At 36.7% G+C, this 21666-nt stretch overlaps 2 protein-coding genes and 1 long non-coding RNA gene across 7 annotated transcripts; 2 read left to right on the forward strand and 1 right to left on the reverse strand.

The window, feature by feature from the left end:
- Positions 1–377: 377 nt before the first annotated feature.
- On the reverse strand, positions 378–8079 carry LOC103447017 (uncharacterized). 2 transcript variants are annotated; one of them, XR_011572075.1, is made up of 7 exons: positions 7733–8079; positions 7291–7423; positions 7020–7123; positions 4244–4415; positions 3967–4107; positions 2469–3867; positions 378–445 (listed from the first exon to the last, which is right to left on the reverse strand). XR_011572075.1 is itself a non-coding variant. In XM_008386189.4 (6 exons), exons 1-6 carry the CDS (start codon positions 7780–7782, stop codon positions 2674–2676), a joined length of 1794 nt encoding a protein of 597 aa, XP_008384411.2. In that variant the 5' UTR covers positions 7783–8079; the 3' UTR covers positions 2415–2673. The 2 variants fall into 2 exon arrangements, 1 of the variants encoding a protein (XP_008384411.2); XM_008386189.4 differs by lacking the exon at positions 378–445 and having other exon boundaries at positions 2415–3867.
- Positions 8080–9994: 1915 nt separating this feature from the next.
- On the forward strand, positions 9995–18794 carry LOC103447016 (protein HIRA-like). 4 transcript variants are annotated; one of them, XM_070806591.1, is made up of 11 exons: positions 9995–10134; positions 11167–11296; positions 12873–13148; positions 13484–13735; positions 13813–14213; positions 14350–15325; positions 15999–16209; positions 16421–16661; positions 16767–16889; positions 17690–17807; positions 17911–18794. In XM_070806591.1, the coding sequence occupies exons 2-11, from the start codon at positions 11189–11191 to the stop codon at positions 18301–18303; spliced, it is 3099 nt and encodes a 1032-aa protein (XP_070662692.1). In that variant the 5' UTR covers positions 9995–10134; positions 11167–11188; the 3' UTR covers positions 18304–18794. The 4 variants fall into 4 exon arrangements, with proteins under 4 accessions (XP_070662692.1, XP_070662695.1, XP_070662693.1 ...); XM_070806594.1 differs by having other exon boundaries at positions 10022–10134; positions 13481–13735; XM_070806592.1 differs by lacking the exon at positions 9995–10134 and adding an exon at positions 10212–11052.
- Positions 18795–20460: 1666 nt separating this feature from the next.
- On the forward strand, positions 20461–21526 carry LOC139188998 (uncharacterized). The gene is made up of 2 exons (XR_011572457.1): positions 20461–20826; positions 20914–21526. It is a non-coding gene; the product is annotated as an uncharacterized lncRNA (long non-coding RNA).
- The last annotated feature ends 140 nt before the right edge of the window (positions 21527–21666 follow it).

Raw genomic sequence — 21666 nt, forward strand, 5'->3', positions numbered from 1 at the left:
TGGAGCAATGATCCCTCAACTAAAAATTCATTATCATTGGTTCCTCAACTTATCAAAATGTGTAGCTATAGTCATTTTCATCAATTTCGTTAAAATAAGTTATGTTGGAATAACCATTTATATAATTAGCGTCCCTCAACTCATCAAAGTGTGTAATTATGATCATTTTCGTCAACTACGTCAAAATTTTTGTCAAAACGAGTTATGTTGGAATGACCATTGCTACAATTCGGTTAAAGTTAAGGAACCATTTCTCTAGTTAAATTAAAGTTGATGGACCAATGGTAATGGATTTTTAGTTGATGGACCAATGGTAATGGATTTTTAGTTGATGGACCATAGCTGCACGTTTTGATGAGTTGAGTGACCAATGGTAATGGATTTTTAGTTGAGGGACCATTGCTTCAATTGAGTTAAAGTTAATGGATCATAGCTATAATTTACTCTAAATTTAATTGCTAGTTGTCCAATAAAAAAAAATTTAATTTCTAGTTGTTCGGAAGTGTTTTTAAAATAATCAAATCCACATTTAGATTACTTAAAATGTTAAAAGTGTTTTAATACAAAAAGTTAGAAGTGTTTTTAAACAGTTTTACAGAAAAAGCACTTACCATGTGTTTCTTTCATGAGTCATTTCTAGTGTTTATCAAAGCATCACTTGAATTTTTATTAAAATATTGATGTGCTTTTACTAGAAGCTAAAGTGCTTTTGGGCATAAGTGTTTGTTAGAGAAGTATTTTTAAGGCTAAATAGCCAAAATGGTCCTTGAGATTTGCATAACTCATCACTTTGGTCCCTAACATTTCAAATCAATAAAAGTGATCCCTGATATTGTCCACCATCCATCATTTTGGTCATTCCGTTAAAAACTCCATTAAGTGTCCTGGAAGTTTGGGCAATTTTCAAAGCTTCGTAACTCAATTGTTTCTTAACCAAATTCGACCCATAATATATCAAAATGAAGATAGGAAAGTGTAAAATACGATTATACCTATTTGGAAGCCCAATGGTTTTTGGAGATTGTTAGAAAATAGCCTCAAAGTTGACTGGTTCGAGGGAAAACTTGACAACTCATTAAAAACTGAGTAAACTTTAAACGTTAATAACTTCTTCAATACTCAACGAAATCAAGTGATTAAAAAAAAATCATACTTCTCGACGAGAAAAAGAGAATGGTACCTTTTGTGATGGCTAACTCGCCGTGGTTTGGCAGGAAAACGGCTCAAAAGTGGCTGTCTTGGTCTCGAGTTAGCCACTTTCGAGCCTTTTTTCAACCAACCCAAGACGATTTAGCTGTCTAAAAATATACCATTCTCTTCGTCTCGTTGATACGTATGATTTTCATTTTTGAATCACTTGATTTCGTTGAGTATTGAAGAAGTTATGAACGTTTAAAGTTTACCCAGTTTCCGGCGAGTTTTCAAGTTTTCCCTCGGACCAGTCAAATTTGAGGCTATTTTTTTGCCATATCCGGCAACCATTAGGCTTCCAAATAGGTATAATCTTATTCTACACTTTTCTATCTTCATTTTGATATATTATGGGTTGAATTTGGTTAAGAAACGATTAAGTTACGAAGCTTTGAAAATTGCCCAAACTTCCGGCCAAGAGCTTCAGGACACTTAACGGAGTTTTTAACGGAATGACCAAAATGATGGATGGTGGACAATCTCAGGGACCACTTTTATTGATTTGAAATGTTATGGACCAAAGTGATGAGTTATGCAAATCTCAATGACCATTTTGGCTATTTAGCCAATGTACCATGCGTTGTGTGATATTCTAATTAGCCATTTTGTCAATGTACCATGCATTGTGATATTCTAATTTCTATCTAATCTTTTTTTTATCCACTTGATAACTATATTCTTTTTTAGGAAAAAGAGAAATGAAGAAGGGTGGTAGGAATGAAGGGAAGCAACAAAGAAGAATGAATGAAAACAAAATCACGAAGTGAAAAGAACTTCAATATAATTTTTAGGTTTTTGGTCTTTTGGGTTTCTTTTGTGTGCATTTCCACTTTGTCATGTCTCTCATTCTCGAATGTACTTCTTTCTTTCTACAACAAGAATAAAAGGTGAAAATAAAAGACGAAATAATTATCAAACGAGACCTTAATAAAAACTTTTGCATTCGTTTTCCTGCTACTCATCATGTTTTTTTTAAATAGTTTAAATCTTAATAGGTATATGTGCAAAGATAAATCTAACAAAATTAGTAAATTTAAAAGCCGCTCGTGTATGCAAATATGAGTTGGGAGTAGTTGACGAACCCAATACATATCGTCTTAAGTTCATAATCACAATTATATTTTGGTAAATTGTTTGCCACTGTTTTGCACTCAAGTTCAAATTTTCCCCGTCAAAGTATAGAGTAAATAACATTTCATGAACTATATATATGTGTGTAATCATTTCGAGCAGCAAACCAAGTGGTACATTGCTATCCCAATTGTCACCAAGACTACATACCATGAATTCTTGACCATGAACACCTCCACAGAATCAAAAACTCAAAACTCACCCAATAAACTTACACAAACAATACTCTACAAATAACTCTGAAAACACCCTATAACAAAAGTTCGAGTGATAGTACAAACCATATCCCCTGACCAGCAAGATCTGACAAAGAAAGATTGAGTCGACGAATCAAACAGAAACTACTCAACCTCAGCGTCCTTGGGAAGGGAACGGATTATCTGTAGCAGACTGAGCATGAGATCCGACATTTGAATTTTGTGATGTAAATAAGTTTGGGTACGAGAAGTATGGGTCATCATCCATTGAAGACAATCTCTGAGGCTGATGACGAACAGGCTCGTGTTCATAAGCATGATCTTTGGGAAGCGGGGAATCAAAACTGGCATTAAGAGGTTCCATAATGATGGACGAAGCATTTGATATCTCGGATCCCTGGCCATATAAATAGATTTGATGGGGTACCGGAGAATTCATAACACCATCAGAACCACCACTGGGGATATGATGATCGAAGTCTGGTTTTTCTCTAGCATCCGACTGATTAGGAACGTCTTCATGAAATGGGTTTTCACTTTCAGACCTATTTTCAGAGGCTTCTTCGCTGTTTTTCTTGGTAATCTCGTTGATTTTAACCTGTGCAAGACTAGCTGCTGAGGGAGCAGCTGTCGCTGCACGTTCTGCAGAGTCCGCAGCAGCTTGAGTAGCCGACTGATCAGGAATGTCTACATGAAAAGGGTTTTCACTTTCAGACCAATTTTTAGGGACTACTTCGCTGTTTTTCTTGGTAATCTCGTTGATTCTGACCTGTGCAAGACTAGCTGCTGAGCGAGCAGCTGTCGCTGCACGTTCTGCAGAGTCCGCAGCAGCCTGAGCAGCAGCTAACACATCCTGCAAATCGACATTAACCTCGCTTCTTGTTCTTGATAGAGAGGGTGGTGGATTGCTTTGTCTTGTAGGAAATGACACAGAAGAAAGTGAAGGGGCAGAAATAAATGGCAAAAACTGCTTATCTTCCACACCGCCAACCGAGAGATGAGACTGTTCCTGATTGTTAGCTACTGATCTTTCTTCCATCACTTCTCCGGAGTCAAAGGATGACTCTTCAGATTGATTTTCAATGGACCCACATTTTTTTGACAAGTCTTGATCAATTTCAGGGTGTGGATGGGTTGGTAAAGGAGGAGGCATCATTGGTGCTGAGGCTGGATTTGTACTTGGTCCTAGTGATTGCTTAGGAACTTCAGGAAAGTCTAATGAGTCCAAACTGTCATCAGAATCAGACGGTTCTTTCTGGGCTTGATCCGGGGCATATTGCAATGTTTCATCATGTTTTTCTTGGGGAAGGGGCAATTTAGACCCACTTACAAACTGTGTTGGACCACTCTGACAATGAGAGGACAGATTTAAGCAGACATAGGTAAAAAGGAAATAGGGTAAAAGAACAAACGAAAAATGAAACCAAGCAGGGGCATATATGCTTACCAACAAATCTTCGTGCGGTTTGTAAATTTCAGCTTCAGATGCAGCAGGATCCCAATCCAGGCCATGCTCTTCAGCAATTTCTTTAAGAAGCTTCAGTTTTTTCTCAGGTGAGGGAGGACGAACAGATAGCAGTTCTATCAACTGCATCAAAATTGAGTGTCACAAACAGATCATAGGAGCCTAAATATCATGAACAACACCCTTGCAGTTTTAGTTGACTAAGATGAATATCATGGGAGAAAAAGGGAGTACACAACAAAAAGAAAGTTCATAAAACCTGGCGATTGACACCACAATCCGGTATAAGCTCTGTTGCAGCTGCTACAAATTCTTTCCCATATTTGGCAGCAAATAGCATTTGAACTTGCAGCAACTCCGGCAGATCAGCACACCTTGGCGCAGCAAAACACACACTGGATATTGCTTCTTTCAAGTCTATAGGGCATTCCCTGTATCAAACAAAAAGTTATAACCAATTTTTTTAAGATTAGGTGAATTTTAAAATGTAAATAATTACAAAACTTGCTAACTTTTTGTGTCAAGACTTCAACAAACTTTAATGCCAAAAAAGTAAATCAAGTATCAGAGACAACACTTTGAGAATGAGATAGTGGAAAGATGAGAAAATCAACCATATGAACCTAGTTAAGGTACACATACTAACCAAGATAACAAGCTAAGTGATGCTAGAAGTGCATGTGTCGCAGGCTACCTTGTAAAGTAACATGGTGGGTTATATGGAAGTGCCATGTGAGTTAATGGAATTCCCTGGGATACATGAGGGTTGGGGTTATCTAATGCATGGTATGCCATCTAAATCACCACAACAGTTCGCAAGTCTTAGTACGGTTAGAAATTTCATAATGGGTTCATTAGATCCTCCATCAAGGAACAAGGACAGAGTAAATGTGAAACTCAAACAAACTTCCCATAACTGATACTATTGTACTCCCTATTCCAAAAACACAACAATAAACCACCGGATATAAAGCAGACAGTGCTCCCCGCTAGCATTTGGTGGGTTTAGTGACTGAATTGCAATCCCTGAATGACAAACTCTGTTTGGTTTGTAGAATATATCGGTAAAAGATGGTATTAAATATTTTATTTGTAACAATTTGGGAAGAAAAGTACGAGCCTAAACAAATGTCCAGCGCTTAGCTAAAGTGCTCGTATTCCACAAGAAGAAAACCCAATCACTAGTTCTCAAATTTTCTTTTTCCTCTCTCTTCTCTCCCATGCTATTTCTAGAAGCCAACTTAAGTATATATATGAAACTAGAAAGCCAGAACAAGGTTAAAGAGAGAAGGGCCGTTAGCAGCATGTTTTCTATGGAACTGCAAATTCATGCATATCTATTTTACGGGATAACAAACAAGTCAATTAAACGATTAAAATTAAAAAAATTGTTTGACTTTGGACCTTTAACTAACATGTAATATGATTGATTAGACTTGCAAAAGAAAATATGATCATTGCACTTTCAAATTATTTCAAAAAGCTTTTGTGATCTAACCTAAAATGCAGGCAGCCAAATTTCTGCATACCATGAGAAAAAACACAGGCTAGTATACAAGCTTAGTCAGACACTAACCACAGCAACATCTGATTAAGTAATAAAATGATGTATTCCTGACTTAACAAATGCTATGAGAAACCATATCATCATATCCAAAGTCCCACGTCCTCGTATGTAAGAATTTATGTAGCTATGCAATTGAAGTCTCTTCTTCTCATCTATAATTTTCTCTTAACAATTTTATCTCTGCACCATGTACATTTCAAAATGATGTGTGTGTTTGTGATTGTGTGCTTTTGTCTTAGTCTAAAGAGGTTGGTTCTGTTAACAGTTAACACCCACTTGGAATGTAGGGGCTGTTTACCCTCTTCGCTATAACATGTGGTTTATAAGGCTCTTCTCCAAGATTTAAGTTTGTCTGGTGTTTCCGTGAAGAAAAACTAGTCACATCAATCTAATGCAAAGTTACAACTAACAAGTCACAGAGCTTTATTTGGTCTTGTAAGGAAACTTGAAAAGAGAAAAGAAAAGAAGTTATTCAGAAAATATAGTTAGGTTTCAAAATCAAAGATACATGGGCATTCTTTTCTAATTTAGATTATCCTAAGGTAATAGCATATAAGAATAAAACTCCAATAAAACTCTTTGATAAAATATGGGTGGGGAAACAGGTATGGTAGGGGGAGCAAAGGGATTTTTGCTGAAGTTAAAATCTTTCACACTTATAGCCAAGGTCCTGAGCCAAATCCCTCAAATATTTAAAAAAAAAAAATCCTTTGATTTGATTTGATTAATTGATTAAGTGTCATTTTATTCTTTATTCTAGCAACAATGGTTTTTTTTTTTAATGCCAACCCTGTCCCCGCAAGGAAAAAGAACAATGAGTACAATATGGACCGAGGATTATTAACAATAAATTCCAATCTTTTTCTTTTTTAAATCATACTGGTGCATAATTTCCGTAATGCATGCCTGTTACTAAATCCATGAGACGCACATTAGATCAACCCAGATTTTTCACTAACACATAACTGAATTGCTTGCCAGTTTATAAGGGATTACAACATATCAACTGCTTTTTAAGAATGAGATTCTACAAAGAAAGTGAAAGCATGCATCGATCAAAAACTAAATCTTCCCTCTTTATACAATCCACAACGGTCATTCTTTCACCATACTAAAAGATATGTATAGATATTTTCCAAATTTGCAAACATTGACTTAAATTTGATTTGGTGAAACCAAGTTAATCAATCTATTGGTGCATAATTAGCCATTCAACAAGATAGCAGGCATAAGAGCATGCTTTATAATCCCTCCCAAAAATCATCTGAGTTTTTTTCATTAAGAATATATACAGTACTGAAAATGTTCCCTGCGTAGAGAGAATATGAGATATGACATCATTTCAGCTTACGGTTCTGCCCACAAGAATATAAGCTCACACAAATGTTAAACCAGAAGGTTGGGTTGTAATAAAATTTCTTAAAAAAATCAGAAATAGAAATTGCATGCTAAGTTACTGGAGAATAACCTTTGTGATTCAATAATTGGAAGGCGGACAGCAATAAGCTCGCAAAATAGCTCAAGGATCTCATGAGCTGCCATCATATTCTCTTCTCTAATTATATGCTCCACCTGAAATATAAATATCAACAACCCCATTACAAAATGACCATTATAAAAACCCTCACCAAACTTTTTCTTCATACTCTACTTTCTAATAGGAGTACCCAACTCATATATAATTCATAAATAGCAACATCTCTTGGTATCGAAAATATATGGAAAAAAAGATGTATTACCCGAATTCTAGCAGTAGCCTCTTGGCCAGTCTCAAGAAGCTTGGCAATGTCGCGGCGCATCTGTTTAATCTGAATTTCTCTCCTGTTCCTCAACAATTTTATCCGCGGAGTTGTCAATTTCAGCAGGGTTTTGCTGCACATACAAATACACACTTACATAAAATCACCCAAAACCGAAAAAATCAAAAACTCAAAAGTTGCATTGCACATCCACAGAACGCAAATAATTCCAAACCCACGTCCCCGAAATTCTCAGTGGATCATATTACAACGGGTTTTCTAAAAAAATAAAATTTTTGTAAAATCTCACACTTCCAGACAAACAGAGGTACCAAATCGATCCAAGTTTTCGATCGCAATAAAAATTTAGACGAAACTAAAACGAAAAAAAGGACGCAAAAACTGAGAGAGAGAGAGAGAGAGAGAGATGAGTGATGGGTACCATTTGACCGCTTTGAAGCCCTTGTTGAAGAAGGAATCGAGCATCGACATGGCCGATGAAAATCCAAATCCTTAATTCCCAAATCAAAGGTTCAATCTTTTCTCTGCGTCTTCGATTTTGTTGATGTCGCAGAAGCGGAGGGAATTGGGGGAAGATAGAACAATGATTAGTAGCTGAGGAGAGGACTAACCGCTACGTAAAAGTGACACACAGGGTGTTTGGCTACGGACCGTACGCGTGGTTTACAAGTTTGCTTAATGGACAATGACTCCCTTCCTGCGCGTACGGCCTTTTTTGCGCGGGTGGTCTCTGCTGTGCCGTTGTTTCTTAATTGTGGGGCCAAACACCGCCTTCTTTCTTTCTTTCTTTCTTTTTTAATTTATTATTATGAGAATGAGAACGGCTGAGAAATTAAACATTATGAATCAATCTAAAGTAAAAAATAGAGGGACTTATACAAATAAATGTCTTACATTTAAATGATTTTTGGGGTTGGGTAGCACTTGCGATTAGTGGAACTATGTATGTCACGCGTAGCACACCATAATGTAAAAAGGACATTTCGTACACACAAGGCGCGTGTAGAAAGGCTAGTTATTATTAAAAGGAGAACAGTGTAACCAGCCCTTTGAGATGAAGAAGTTTTCTCCACTTTTAAGAGCAAACTAAAGGAGTCACTTAGTACTACGGTCTAATAACATTTATCTTTACTTGTAAGTGAGAGATTTTAGGTTCGATTCTTGTAAAAAACGAATTTGAACCACATTATTATTAGCACATTATGAAGCTAAGTCCACCATTTCTCCATCTTCCTTTAGTGTAAATAATATCGTTTGTCCAAAAAAAAAAAAAGAGCAAACCAAAGTAAATGAGGCACTCCAAAATGAAATATCTTAATAAACATTCTCCTAGTTAGATAACAAATTAGAAGCACCAGAAATTAAGTTTCAAAAATGGCGGATCATAAAAGCTTTATTCCAACAATGTAACCTCTTTGAGCCAAGGTCCCCTTCTGATTTAGGGAGACAACCAAGCCACCTTACCTGAAGAACGCTCTAAACAAGTACTAGACCCTTCTTCAACATCCCTAAAAGGCATTCTTTGGGGATGATTAGATGTGAGCACCAATAAACTTGAAGGCTAGAAAGCACAATTTCGGTGAGTTGCAACCTCCCAACTAAGGTATTAAATATCAATGATATCAGAAATATCGGTAGTTCAAAAACACAGAAATTTCGATAGGAATATCGGGATATTATCGATATCGATAAAAATTGAATAAAAACCACGGAAATTGTAAGAAAAACTCAATTATCTATTATTTTATCACAAAAATTAGAAGGAAATGCATTGCATGATATATATAATTGATTTAAGTTGATTATATAGCGAGCTGACAAACATTGTGAGTGTAGAAAATATGTAGTAATTAATGAAAGAAGTTTAAACACACCATAATCATTTATATATAATGAATTAGTACAATATTTTACACTTTATACATTGCATGGTAAGATACATGAGTGACTTAGCAAGGTTTAAAATATCGATAATATCGGAAATATCGGTAGTCCAAAAAAATATCTGTAGTCTAAAAACACGGAAATTTCGATGGAAATATCGGGATATTATGAATATTTTAGACCATGCTCCCAACACATGAGAGAACAATATTCTTGAAGAAAGATAAGGTTCCACTATAAAATCAATTGACAATTACGAGGAGTAACCCAATACTCTTAACAATTCTCATAGCTTTTAACCCTTGCTTTAGTCTTGTCATTTAAATAAGAATAATGAAAGAGCTTGAGTTTGAAAGTGATGATCGACCGATCACAGAGCTCAAAGAAATAGATCGACAAGGATCCTAATATAAAATTAAACAAGAATAGTATTATTTAAACACTTATTTACCTTCCATGTACATTTATTAATTTTTAGGAAAACTAATGAAAAGGGCTTGAAAACTTTGAGTTTTAATGATAAGGACAAAATAAAGGGTAAATTGAATAGTACCAGGATTGACTTTTTAGTGTAAAAATATGGTTTTTCGTTAAAGTGAACAGTACCATGTGCTTTTCGTTAAAATTCCCTTAATTTTTTACCATTGATTTTTTCCAATTCATTCTATTTAAAGTAAAAAAAATGACAGAAATCCAAAACTTTGGTTTCCACTAGTTCAGCTCATTGTAATAGGACGTTTAAAAGGTTTTAAAATACCAGAAATACCCTTAATGGTTTTTGAAATTCACCTCGTCTTACCCCCCCGTGTTTCTGTGATGAACATCTGCTCCCTCGTCTGCAAAGCCTTCACTAAAACGTCCACTCTCACAACGATCTCTCAATCTCTCTTCAATCTCTCTCAACGCGCTCAAAGAAAGGGCCACTTCTTCGACACAAAGGTAAGCAAGCAATCTCTCCAAAACGTTCGATTCGAGGGTTTCAATGGTGCTCCTCATTTCGTTTGTTTTGATGCCAGACTCAAATTCCCACGCTAGGGTTTCCAAACGGGTTCGAAATTTGCTTTTTTTAGGGTTCTTGCGGATTCTGGGTACCATGCTTCGTGGGTATTTTATGCTTATTGGCCTGTGATCAACCTTTGATGGCGTTCTTCGTTTCCTCGGTTTTGAATTTAGATTCAATGCTCCAACACTGGGATTTTATTTCTTTCTGGAATTTGAAATCTGATGATTTCCTTGTTATTAATTAAGCTTCTTTGTGGTTTCCTCAAGTTTTTTTTTTTTTCCAATTAAATTCGTGTTAAGCTTCTTGTTGCGTTTAGAATCGTCTGCATTAGGCGAAATTAGTAGAAGGGGATCTACTAAGGTTAATTACTTTGACAAACCTACTCCAATTGTATATTAATTTTTGAATCTTGCATGATGGTTTTTTTTTTTTTTTTGTACTCTGTTATATGCTTGTGATCAGAAAGCATATAAGTAAATAACTACGATGTTAACCATTTTTTCTTATGCAAATAAAAAGTAATTGACCCGAAAAATCATTCTTATGATGCAAAAACTTCATCGTGGCTTGCAATTTTCGTAGAGTAGTGATCCCTTGGTTTTCTCTCCTGACTCCTCTAGCCCAAACAATAGGTTTTGGTTTATTATACTTCATTATCGTCGAGTTTTCCTGCTCCAAACCACTAAATCTTGCATAACCTTCTGGCTTGGTGCCATGGCAAGGCAACAAGTTAAATCCTTCCTTGAGCGAGATCTTGTTTCTTTGTCTCAGCTGGCCCTTTGTGAGGCACTTTATTCTGGCCTATGTTGTTTTAAAAACCATGAATTTGCATACCTGTTTTGAATGATTTCAAGGTAGGAGGTGCTTTTTTTTTTCCTTTTACTGGCTTATATTTTTGGTTCGTTAACTCAAATGTGGCTTTTGTTGCTCCAATAGTTTGGGCTCATCAGGTGGTATTGTTTTGTTAGGTTCTGGAAATAAGTAGCAGAGATGATTTCAGAGAAGCCCAGTTGGATTAGACATGAGGGAATGCAAATTTTCTCCATTGACGTTCAACCTGGTGGACTTAGGCTTGCCACTGGTGGGGGTGATCACAAGGTACAATTCCTCTCCTCCTTCTACTCTGTTTTCTTGTTTAGGAAATGTAGAAAATTAAAAAAAAATCATTGTTTATTGTTTCTCCAACCTGTACTCCTTTAGGAACTTTACAAATTTTCTTGTTAAATGATATTTCATTTACATTATTGTTGTGTTTTAGTTGGGAAAGTACTAAACAGATAGTACATTCGAGTTTCCAGAGACTCTTGACCTCAGAATGCATTTGATGGGAGTAGTTTGTTCAAATTTTCAATAACAGTGTCTTCCTTGCTGGTGGAAAATTTGGTGGAAATAAGTTGTAACTTATGTCTAATGATGTGTTTGGTTTGTGTTTTTAGAAGGGATTTGAGTTCTTATTAGGAATTTTGTTTTGTGTTAATGAAAAATAGAAATCGAAATAGGGTGGATTCCAAATTCCTCAGAATCAATGATAGATAAATCTATTTTTTTATGTTAGAGTACGTTTGATGAAAACAAATTAAACTTTGTAGTCAAATATAAATCCACCATTTTAAATCTACGTAGAAAAATGCTGAATAGCTTTTAAATCCAGACACTAAGGATATTATATTTTTGGTTTAGAGCATAACTTGTTTGTAAGGTTGCATGTATTTCCGGTGTGTGATAGTGAAAGTTTAAGCAGATATTTATTGAATATATTTTATTTTTCATTTTAGTGTTTTCATTTATGTTTCTTGTAAGAGGTCGCACTTGGTGCGATGGCAAGTGCCTTCGCCCATGAGCGGTAGGTCTCGGGTTCGAGACTTGGGAGCAGCCTCTCCATAAATGGGGGTAAGGCTAGCCGACATTCACCTCTCCCAGACCCTGCGTAAAGCGGGAGCCTTGTGCACTGGGTACGACCTTTTTTATTTATGTTTCTTGTCTACTAGAATGGAACCCTTATTGTGTTTTTTATATTTTATCATTTTTTAACTATGGTTTACGTATTTCAAAAATGGTTATTGAAGTACTTCTTGTGCTATCTGTACATGACTAGTTTTTATTAATTCGCAATTGACATTTAAATGCAATAGATGAAAAACATTGATAGTTAGAGGTAGCATCTCACATATGGCATAACTCATCTCCTCAAAGTCTGAATCTGGTGTGGCAAGGGTCCACCATAGTTTGAAAGTAATGTCTCCACTTTAGGTGTACTCCCTGCTACTTGCATTCTTTAAGACCATGAAGCCATTTTCTACGTGCGTTCTGGACCTGAAGTAAATCATGTCATTGTATTTGTGCTATCATATTCTAGTACTAGAATTCATTGCAAACACATTTGGATGAAAAATCAGAAAAACAATTAAGTGCAAATGATCACTACTGGCGTCACTAATAGTGGGAGCATTCTGTGCATACATTCAAATTTTCCCATAAAACTATGTTTTATAATTCATTATTGCACATGGTGTTTGAACAGCCACATAATCTCATTGACGGTATATCTTGTGTTAGACACATCTGGTCAGTCACATTTATATTTATTTATATTCAGACTTGTTGCATCAACTTACATGATATCATTTGTTATACCATGGAAGCGATTTATTCCTCCCCACTTTACCACGTACAGGTGCGGGTATGGAATATGAAATCCCTTGGCAGGGATTTGGATAATGAAGAATCAGCCCAGAGGCTACTTGCAACTCTCCGTGATCACTTTGGTTCTGTGAATTGTGTTAGGTGGGCTAAACATGGTCGGTTTCTTGCATCAGGATCTGATGACCAAGTGATTCTAATTCATGAGAGAAAGCCTGGTTCAGGAACCACTGAGTTTGGCAGTGGAGAGCCACCTGACCTTGAAAATTGGAAAGTTTCAATGACTTTGAGAGGGCATACTGCAGATGTGGTAATGACGTTGCTTTCACTATTTGGGAGTCACCACCTAAATAAATTCTTTCATCTTATAATTTATTGAAATGGAGTATGTTTTGCTTCATGAATATGATCCATCTTTTGTTTTCAAAATTCAAGTCATCTTGCTTTTGGTGGATTATCTTGAGCTACAGTGAATTGGGTCTTTGAAGTTAGATCTATGATTACAGCTGCCCTTCCCAAAGAAAAAAACATGGATAGTTTAGTTGTGTTTTATTTCAATTTTCCCAAATGAATGCTATGAAATTTTTTTATAGTTCCTGATGGGTGTTGTCTTTCTGAGGTGTTGTTTTTCCATGCTTAAAGTAGGTGGATCTTAATTGGTCTCCAGATGACTTGATGTTGGCCAGTGGAAGTTTAGATAACACTATACACATCTGGAACATGAGCAATGGTATTTGCACTGCTGTTCTGAGGGGTCACTCTAGCCTGGTTAAAGGAGTTACTTGGGATCCAATTGGCTCCTTCATAGCAAGTCAATCAGATGATAAGACTGTAATTATTTGGCGAACAAGTGACTGGAGCCTTGCTCACAGGACAGACGGCCATTGGCAAAAATCAGTATGTTAATCGTGTCAATGAAGTTTATCATTATACAAGTTCCAACATCTTTTTCTGACATGCCTGTGTTTCTTCAGCTTGGATCCACCTTTTTCAGGCGGCTGGGATGGTCCCCTTGTGGCCACTTCATTACTACCACTCACGGATTCCAGAAACCAAGGCATTCTGCACCTGTTCTAGAGAGAGGGGAATGGTCTGCTACATTTGACTTCTTAGGACATAATGCCCCTGTGATCGTAGTGAAGTTTAACCATTCAATGTATAGGAGGAATATTTCCAATGCTCAGGAAAAAGCTGCACCCATCGGGTGGACTAATGGGGCTTCAAAGACAGGAGGAAAAGAGAAAGAACCACAACCTTATAATGTCATTGCTATTGGGAGTCAGGACAAGACTATAACAGTATGGACTACTGCAAGTCCCCGACCTCTCTTTGTAGCAAAGCATTTCTTTACTCAAAGTGTTGTGGATTTATCCTGGTATGGTTTCCATTTTACGATAAATATCTACCATTTAGTATTTTTCATATTCTATATCATTTTTAATTTAGCTTTTTATTCATTTTATGTGGTTATTCTTTTATGTAATGTGTTTATGTTTTTCTCATTGAAATAGGAGCCCTGATGGCTATTCACTTTTTGCATGTTCTTTGGATGGTTCGGTGGCAACTTTCCATTTTGATGTTAAAGAACTTGGCAACCGTTTAAGTGATGCTGAACTGGATGAATTGAAGAGAAACCGTTATGGAGATGTTAGAGGTCGCCAAGCAAATTTAGCAGAAAGCCCAGCTCAGTTATTGTTTGAAGCAGCATCTGCTAAGCAAGCCTCAAGCAAAAAAATGGTTCTGGAAGTTCAGCAAAACGAGACAGTTGGAAAACCTTCTACTGAAGCAACGGTTGCAACAATAACTTCTGCAGACAGCTTAAATAAGGTTTCAATAGCTGCCAGAATTTCAAGTCCTGTGAAGCAGAGGGAATATAGACGCCCTGATGGTAGAAAGAGGATTATTCCAGAAGCAGTTGGGGTGCCTCTGCAGCAGGAAAATATATCTGCTGGGGTTCAAACCCAGGCACTTGACTTCCCTTCTGAATGTTCTGATAAAAACAATGATGAGAATGGGTTAATTGCTGCTGATAGTGGCATCAAAGAAAGTTCTGTTAGGGGAGTAATTGGCAGAAGCACTGAAATAAAGGAAGGACATGGGGTTACTGCTAGAGCTATGATTACCAAGAGCCTTGTTATTGAGAAGGTTCCTGCTTCCACAGGTGGAGATGAAAGCATAGCTGTGGAACAGTCAGGTAATTTGAAGGCGTCTAGTTCAGCAGGTTCTTCATGTTCCACTCTTTCAATTAGGGTGTTTGATAGGAAAGAAGGGGAAGACAATGTACCAATATGCTTGGAAGCTCGACCTAGGGAACACGCTGCAAACGACATCGTTGGCTTGGGAAATACATTTATCATGAAAGAAACAGAAATTACTTGCGCAAGAGGGTTACAGACTCTTTGGTCAGATAGGATATCTGGGAAAGTCACTGTTTTAGCTGGAAATGCAAACTTCTGGGCTGTTGGGTGTGAAGATGGATGCATACAGGTGAGAATCGATATTGCTTTTGCACTTGTATACATTCAAGTTTTCTCCTTTTCTTTGTTTTTTATCCCAAGTGTTATTAATAGATTTATTTCACATTAAGTTCAAAACTCTGCATAATATATTTCAATTTGTTTCCTTGGCGGTTGCACTCCTCAGATCCGATCTAAAGTTTAGCATAATTGTCACAAAAATGTTTCTTTCGACATCGACTTAGTCACACATTATGACAAACATCTTCTTGGTACTAGAATTCTGAAGCCAACTTGTTCTTTCTAATCAACTTTTCTATTGAATTACCCTTGAAGCAATAGCATTCTATTTCCTTTGCAGCATTTTATTTTTAAGTGATTGTACTTGAGAAAGATGCTAATGTACCGTAGGCTCAGATCTTAGCATTCTTTTTATTAAGGTACTTGTGAAAATCCATTAAAAAAAGGGAGGTAGGTTTTGCACAATTGGTTGGCTTAAGCTCTTGGTTGGACATACGGTTCATTCAAGGGGGAGGAATACCCAAAGTCCTAATTCTCAAAAGCAAGTTCAATCTCCCTAACTATTCTGACAAGCATTATGCCATTTATGTTCATTATAGATTTAGACACAAATATTACCACCAAGCTTGGTATAAGTGGTTGAATTTGTTTAACTCATGGAAAATTTTGGTTGCCTTGAGTAGGTTTACACAACTTGCGGGAGACGTGCTATGCCAACTATGATGGTAGGATCTGCAGCAATATTTATAGATTGTGACGAGCGCTGGAAATTATTTTTGGTCACAAGAAAAGGATCCTTTTATGTATGGGATCTATTCAAGCAGAATTGTCTCCTCCATGACTCATTGGCATCTCTGGTCGCTTCAAACCCAAACCCATCTGCAAAAGATGCAGGTACCACATTGCACTTGTCTTTTCAACCCTTGAAGTGTCTTTTTGGATCTCTGTTTGGCGGATAGCCATAGCCTATGTCTTGTCAGCATGAGGTCTAGATGTGCTTAACATCATGACCACTGTGGCTGTTGGTATTGTTTTCTCCTTTTATTTCTGATCTTTTTTTTTATATAATCTCGTATTTCTGATTCTTTTTATACATGCATTCCAGGCGTGATCAAAGTTATATCAGCAAAGCTATCAAGATCTGGTTCTCCTCTTGTTGTTCTTGCCACTCGCCATGCCTTCCTCTTTGACATGGGCCTGATGTGTTGGCTTAGGGTTGCAGATGACTGCTTTCCTGGGTCAAATTTTGCAAGCTCCTGGCATTCAGGTTCAACTCCGGGTGGTGAGCTGGCTGCTTTGCAGATTGATGTTAGGAAGTATGTGGCCAGAAAGCCAGGTTGGAGCAGGTTTGTACTGAAAACTAGGGAATTTTGAGATTATGATATGTGCTGACCTGCACACTGCAGTTTAGTATCCTGCTTTTGGAATTGATTTATTTTATTTTCTTGTAGGGTGACAGACGATGGGGTGCAGACACGTGCTCACTTGGAGGCTCAGTTGGCTTCCTCGCTAGCTTTAAAGTCAGCCAAAGACTATTGCCAATGCCTTCTATCATATATTCGCTTCCTTGCAAGGTATTTTTTTTCTTTCTTTTGTGCATATATAATTGAATATAGGAAGACCTATATGTCCTTGTCCTCCTGCTGCTGCTCTTTTGTGCTATTTGCACATACATTTCTACTAATTTTGAGAAACTCTTTCATTATTATAATGTTCCTTGGTGGTTCTTCTCTTCAACTTCTACTGGTATGCTCTGCTTCTGCATTTTTTTATTGTTGGTGGCATCATCTTTTACCCAAGCCCGGATAAAGGAGGAGGGGAAGGGCGTCAGGTAGTCGACAGCCGGCACTCCTAGTTTACGTCGAATCCTTATGAAAATGAATCCAAAACGAAATGCAATGGCGTTCTAGGATTCACATAGCCGACCCCACTTAGTGGGAAAAGGCTTTGTTGCTGTTGTTGTTGTTGGTGGCATCATCTTTTACCCTTAAAACAGCAAAAAACATGAGGTGTGAATTTGGTTGTGCAAATTTGACTCTTAAAGTATGTTAAAATTGAATACTTCTTAGACACTCTCGCAAAATGGGGTGTATATGTTTGGTTGTCAATGTTGTCAGCAAGTGTAAAATTTAGAGATGTATTTATGTCTGTGCAGTGGATGTTGTTGCTTGTGGGCTCTGAATGTCTGTTCGTAAGATGTGATGCCAACATAATTTGTGTGTGTGTGTGTGTATGTGTGTGTGTCTGTTGATGTTTAACAATTTTAAACTTTTGATGCATAATAACTTCAGTTTCTGCAGCAATACTCACATATATATATATATATATATATATATATATATATATTATGACTTTATGATTTCACTGATTTCAGAGAAGCAGATGAGTCTCGTTTACGAGAAGTGTGTGAGAGTTTCCTTGGACCTCCAACTGGGATGGTGGACGATACAACTTTAGATTTAAACAACTCGGCATGGGATCCTTGTGTGCTTGTAAGGCTGTCCATACAGTTCTTTGGGTGTCTTGCTATTTTTCAACCCATTTCCCCCCTGCTGTTCATATACATGTTTTTCACTTGTGTTTTTGCTTTTGCAGGGAATGAGGAAACATAAACTTTTACGAGAAGATATCCTTCCGGCAATGGCTTCAAATAGAAAAGTACAGAGATTGCTTAATGAATTCATGGATCTCATTTCCGAATATGAAAGCGCTGAAACAAATATAGAGAAAAAGATTCAAACTTCGCTGACAGCACATCCACCAGCAGCTGATGAAATGGACTCTGCTCCTTCCAGGACAAACGAAATGGACATTGTCCCTGCAGCAACAGAGAAAAAGAAGTCTGTTCCTGCTTCAACTGACCAAAAGGAGTCTTCCCAGTTAGCAACAGATACAGAAAATTCTGCTCCAGTAGCCGAAGACAAAGTTAATTCAGATCCGCCAATGATCAGTCAAGTTAGTGTTGCTGCACAAGATGCAGGTTCTTGAGTTTTGCATCTCAGAAATGCAAGAAATAGCGTGTTAACTTGTAGTTGAACCGGAGTCCTCTTGATGATGGCCTATGTATATGTTTCGTGGATCACCTTCCTAGACTGGAGTCCATTTTGCCGATCACCTTTCTTCTCGGGGAAAAGCTAACTACGGCAGCGAGCATATCATAAGCTGTGTTAAAGACAATGTTTGGTGATCTGTTGATGGTTTCGTCTCAGACGCATTTAGACAAAAAAAGGACTTTCCAAATGTAGTGTACCATATGTAGCCGGCTTGGCGGGTCTTGCTTGTACATTATTCGGCGTTAACGGAATTAAGGTCGCTTAATATTTTGTAGTTGTAGACTTCTGGTGTTCTACTAGGCGTGCCTGCCATAAGGCGCTGATGAACACCTCTCTGTGTACTGTGTGTAATTTATTGGTATATTTTTTTCCTTAAATTATTCATAAATTTTACTCGTCTAATGAATTAAACTTTATTCTTTCCAACACTGTTCGGAAGTAGGCTGTAAAAATGGTGATGCCTTGTGGTTTCGGGTTTTGAATGGTCAGTATTTGAACAAAATCACAATTCAATCAAATACTCTGCTTCGATGACAATCTGTTGCAAGATATTATCTATGAAAACCACCATTACGTGACACAAAAAAAGTCACAAGATGCACACGGTTACAATCACAGGGAGCAAACACAAACGCCAATAACCGCAGTTGTTGTCTGTCTTTGGATATCATAAATTAGTAATTTTAAATTTTAAATGAAATAAATTTCTTCCACATTTTTCTCCTATACCTCTCACTTCTATAATTTTCTTCGATTGCTGGTATCATATTATATATATGTATGTATTAGTAATTTTAAATGGAGGTCCACTTTTAATCTAGTAAGGCAATTAATTAGTTAGATATTTATTTTTTCAAACAAATTTATATTGGAAATAAATCTTTGAACTTTCTAATTATAATTTCATCCACCTAATCTTGTTGTCAATTTTCGGTGTCCACTCTAGATAATTATTGGCTAGTTTCCAAGTGACGAAGCCAGCATAACTCGATTTGGAATTCTAGTAGACAATTTGGGTCGGGATGTGTCACTTCATCTCACAAATAATGTGAATCTTGATGCAATAACCAGAGCACCATAACAGATCGACTAACAGTGATGGCAAGAGAAGAGAAAAAAAAAAGAAAAAAAAAAAGGAAGGCAAGGGAACAAATCAATCACAATATTGAGGAGAGAGAATGTAAGTGATAATTAAAAAGTTTTAAAATTTTAATTTTCTATGTATATTTGTTTAGAAAATTAACTAAATGCCATGTCAAACTAGATCTCAACCATTAAAAGTATAAATATAATGGTTTAAGATTTATGTCAAAAATACAGTGTTACGTATCCATCCATATTTTAAATATGTATTTATTTTTTACAAAAACAAATTCCAAGTCCTAATAAGCTCCTCCCAATAAAATGCTAAAACCCTAACCGAAAATGATCAACACCAGCCCCTGACGAACCTTCGAAAACCCTAAACCTTCAAAGTTCACCCCACACTATAACGGACCTTTTAAAATTATAAAAGAAATAAACTTGAGAACAAGTTAGAAATCTGCCCTATCTTTTATTTAGTAACTGGTCACCTTGCAATAAAGTTTGTGACTTATTTTATAATATTTAATTAAACCTGTATTTTTTCTTAAAGTCGAAGTCGAAGTCAAACTCAATATTTAATCTGAATTTATTTTTTGTTTAAGGCTGTGTCGATTAAGAGAGCTGTCTAGCTTTTAAATTTTTGTACATTTTACTATATGACCTAATATTGTAATTTTATTTTTAATACATTAATATTTTTACACTAGAAATTTTTACCCGATATTATAATTTTAGACATACACTTTAGTATCTATATATTTAAATTAATGGTACAAGTTTTAAATTTTGTGCTTTTGAAATCATCACTTGTGAACACTACAAAATCTGAGACTTTATGTTAAAATTGGATAACTTGCCGAGACATGTGATACTTCGAAATTGAAAGGATGGCCGTGGATCATGTGAAGTGCAACAGATGTACCCTCCTGCCACATGCCACATTTAAAACCATTCCCTCCTAATTTCCATTTAATATTTTACCCCCTATATAAGTTTATATATATATATTTAGCCCCATCGGTATCCCTTATCATGCACCTTCTTCTTCTTACTCTCTCTCTGTTTAGCTTTTCTTAAGTCTTCCTTTGTAATGAAATCTCTTTTCAGGGTTTGCCTTTAGTAGTCCGACATTTTAAACAATCTTTATCGTTTGATTTCTTAGAATCAATCTTTACCGTTTATTTTACGTGCTACTAAGTAGTTCCTCATTTTTGTGTAGTTAATTTCAATCACTTCAAGAATTACAGGTTACAAACAAATATGAAGAAGAACTTGTCCGTTGGAGTTGCAGCTCACACAAGTTTCCTCCTGGTTTTCTTCATGCTAATTACGATAGGCAGAAGCCTACATGTTAGGCCTCCTCACGTCCCTCGTACGTATTATCCATATCTCATTAATTAATATTGGTTACATATATATATATATAATCACTCTTAATTTGTCTTCCTTGATACTTCAGCAAACCTTCAAAGAGAAGTCGGAGCCGGTGACAGAGACAACCTATACCGAAGCGAGGAAGGAGGAACGGAAGGAGCGAGGAAGGACCTACATGGAAGCGGGTCGAGGTTGCCGGACTGTTCACATGCGTGCGGACCGTGCTTTCCATGTAAAAGAGTGATGGTGAGCTTCAAGTGCTCCATTTCAGAGTCATGCCCAATTGTTTACAGGTGCATGTGTAAAGGGAAGTACTACCATGTTCCCTTTCCCTCTAACTAGTATTCATCATCAGATCACCACATTGCGACGGCCTCTGCTAGTTATACGCATGCATGCATGGGGATTCGTCGCTAGGAACACAATGTGTCAACTTGTGACCCCAACTTTTTCGGGGCCGCCCTGCTCGCCCTATGCCACAATGGGCCTTAGGAGGATGCATGTTAACTTGTGCGAGTGGATTTTTCTTAATTATGTACGATTAATTTGTTTAGGATTTAATTGCAGTTCAGAATTTTCAGATGAGCAGAAGAAAAATGTATTAATTGTAGGGGAAAGTTAATTTGTATCTCATCACGAGTTTCTTGTTTTTCTTTTTTTCCCTAGCCAATTATTATATTTGAATTTTTTGCCCTCTATCTCTTTGATTTATAGTTTATACCCGTCAATGTTCCGGCAGTGATGCCATTAATTGTTGTAACTATCTGTAATGAACCGTTAAACGCCTCTTGGGTAATAGTCAATCCAATCCACCCAAATATAATTTGAATAGCCTAGG

Source organism: Malus domestica, chromosome 10, assembly GCF_042453785.1.
Source record: "Malus domestica chromosome 10, GDT2T_hap1".
NCBI classification, from domain to species: domain Eukaryota; kingdom Viridiplantae; phylum Streptophyta; class Magnoliopsida; order Rosales; family Rosaceae; genus Malus; species Malus domestica.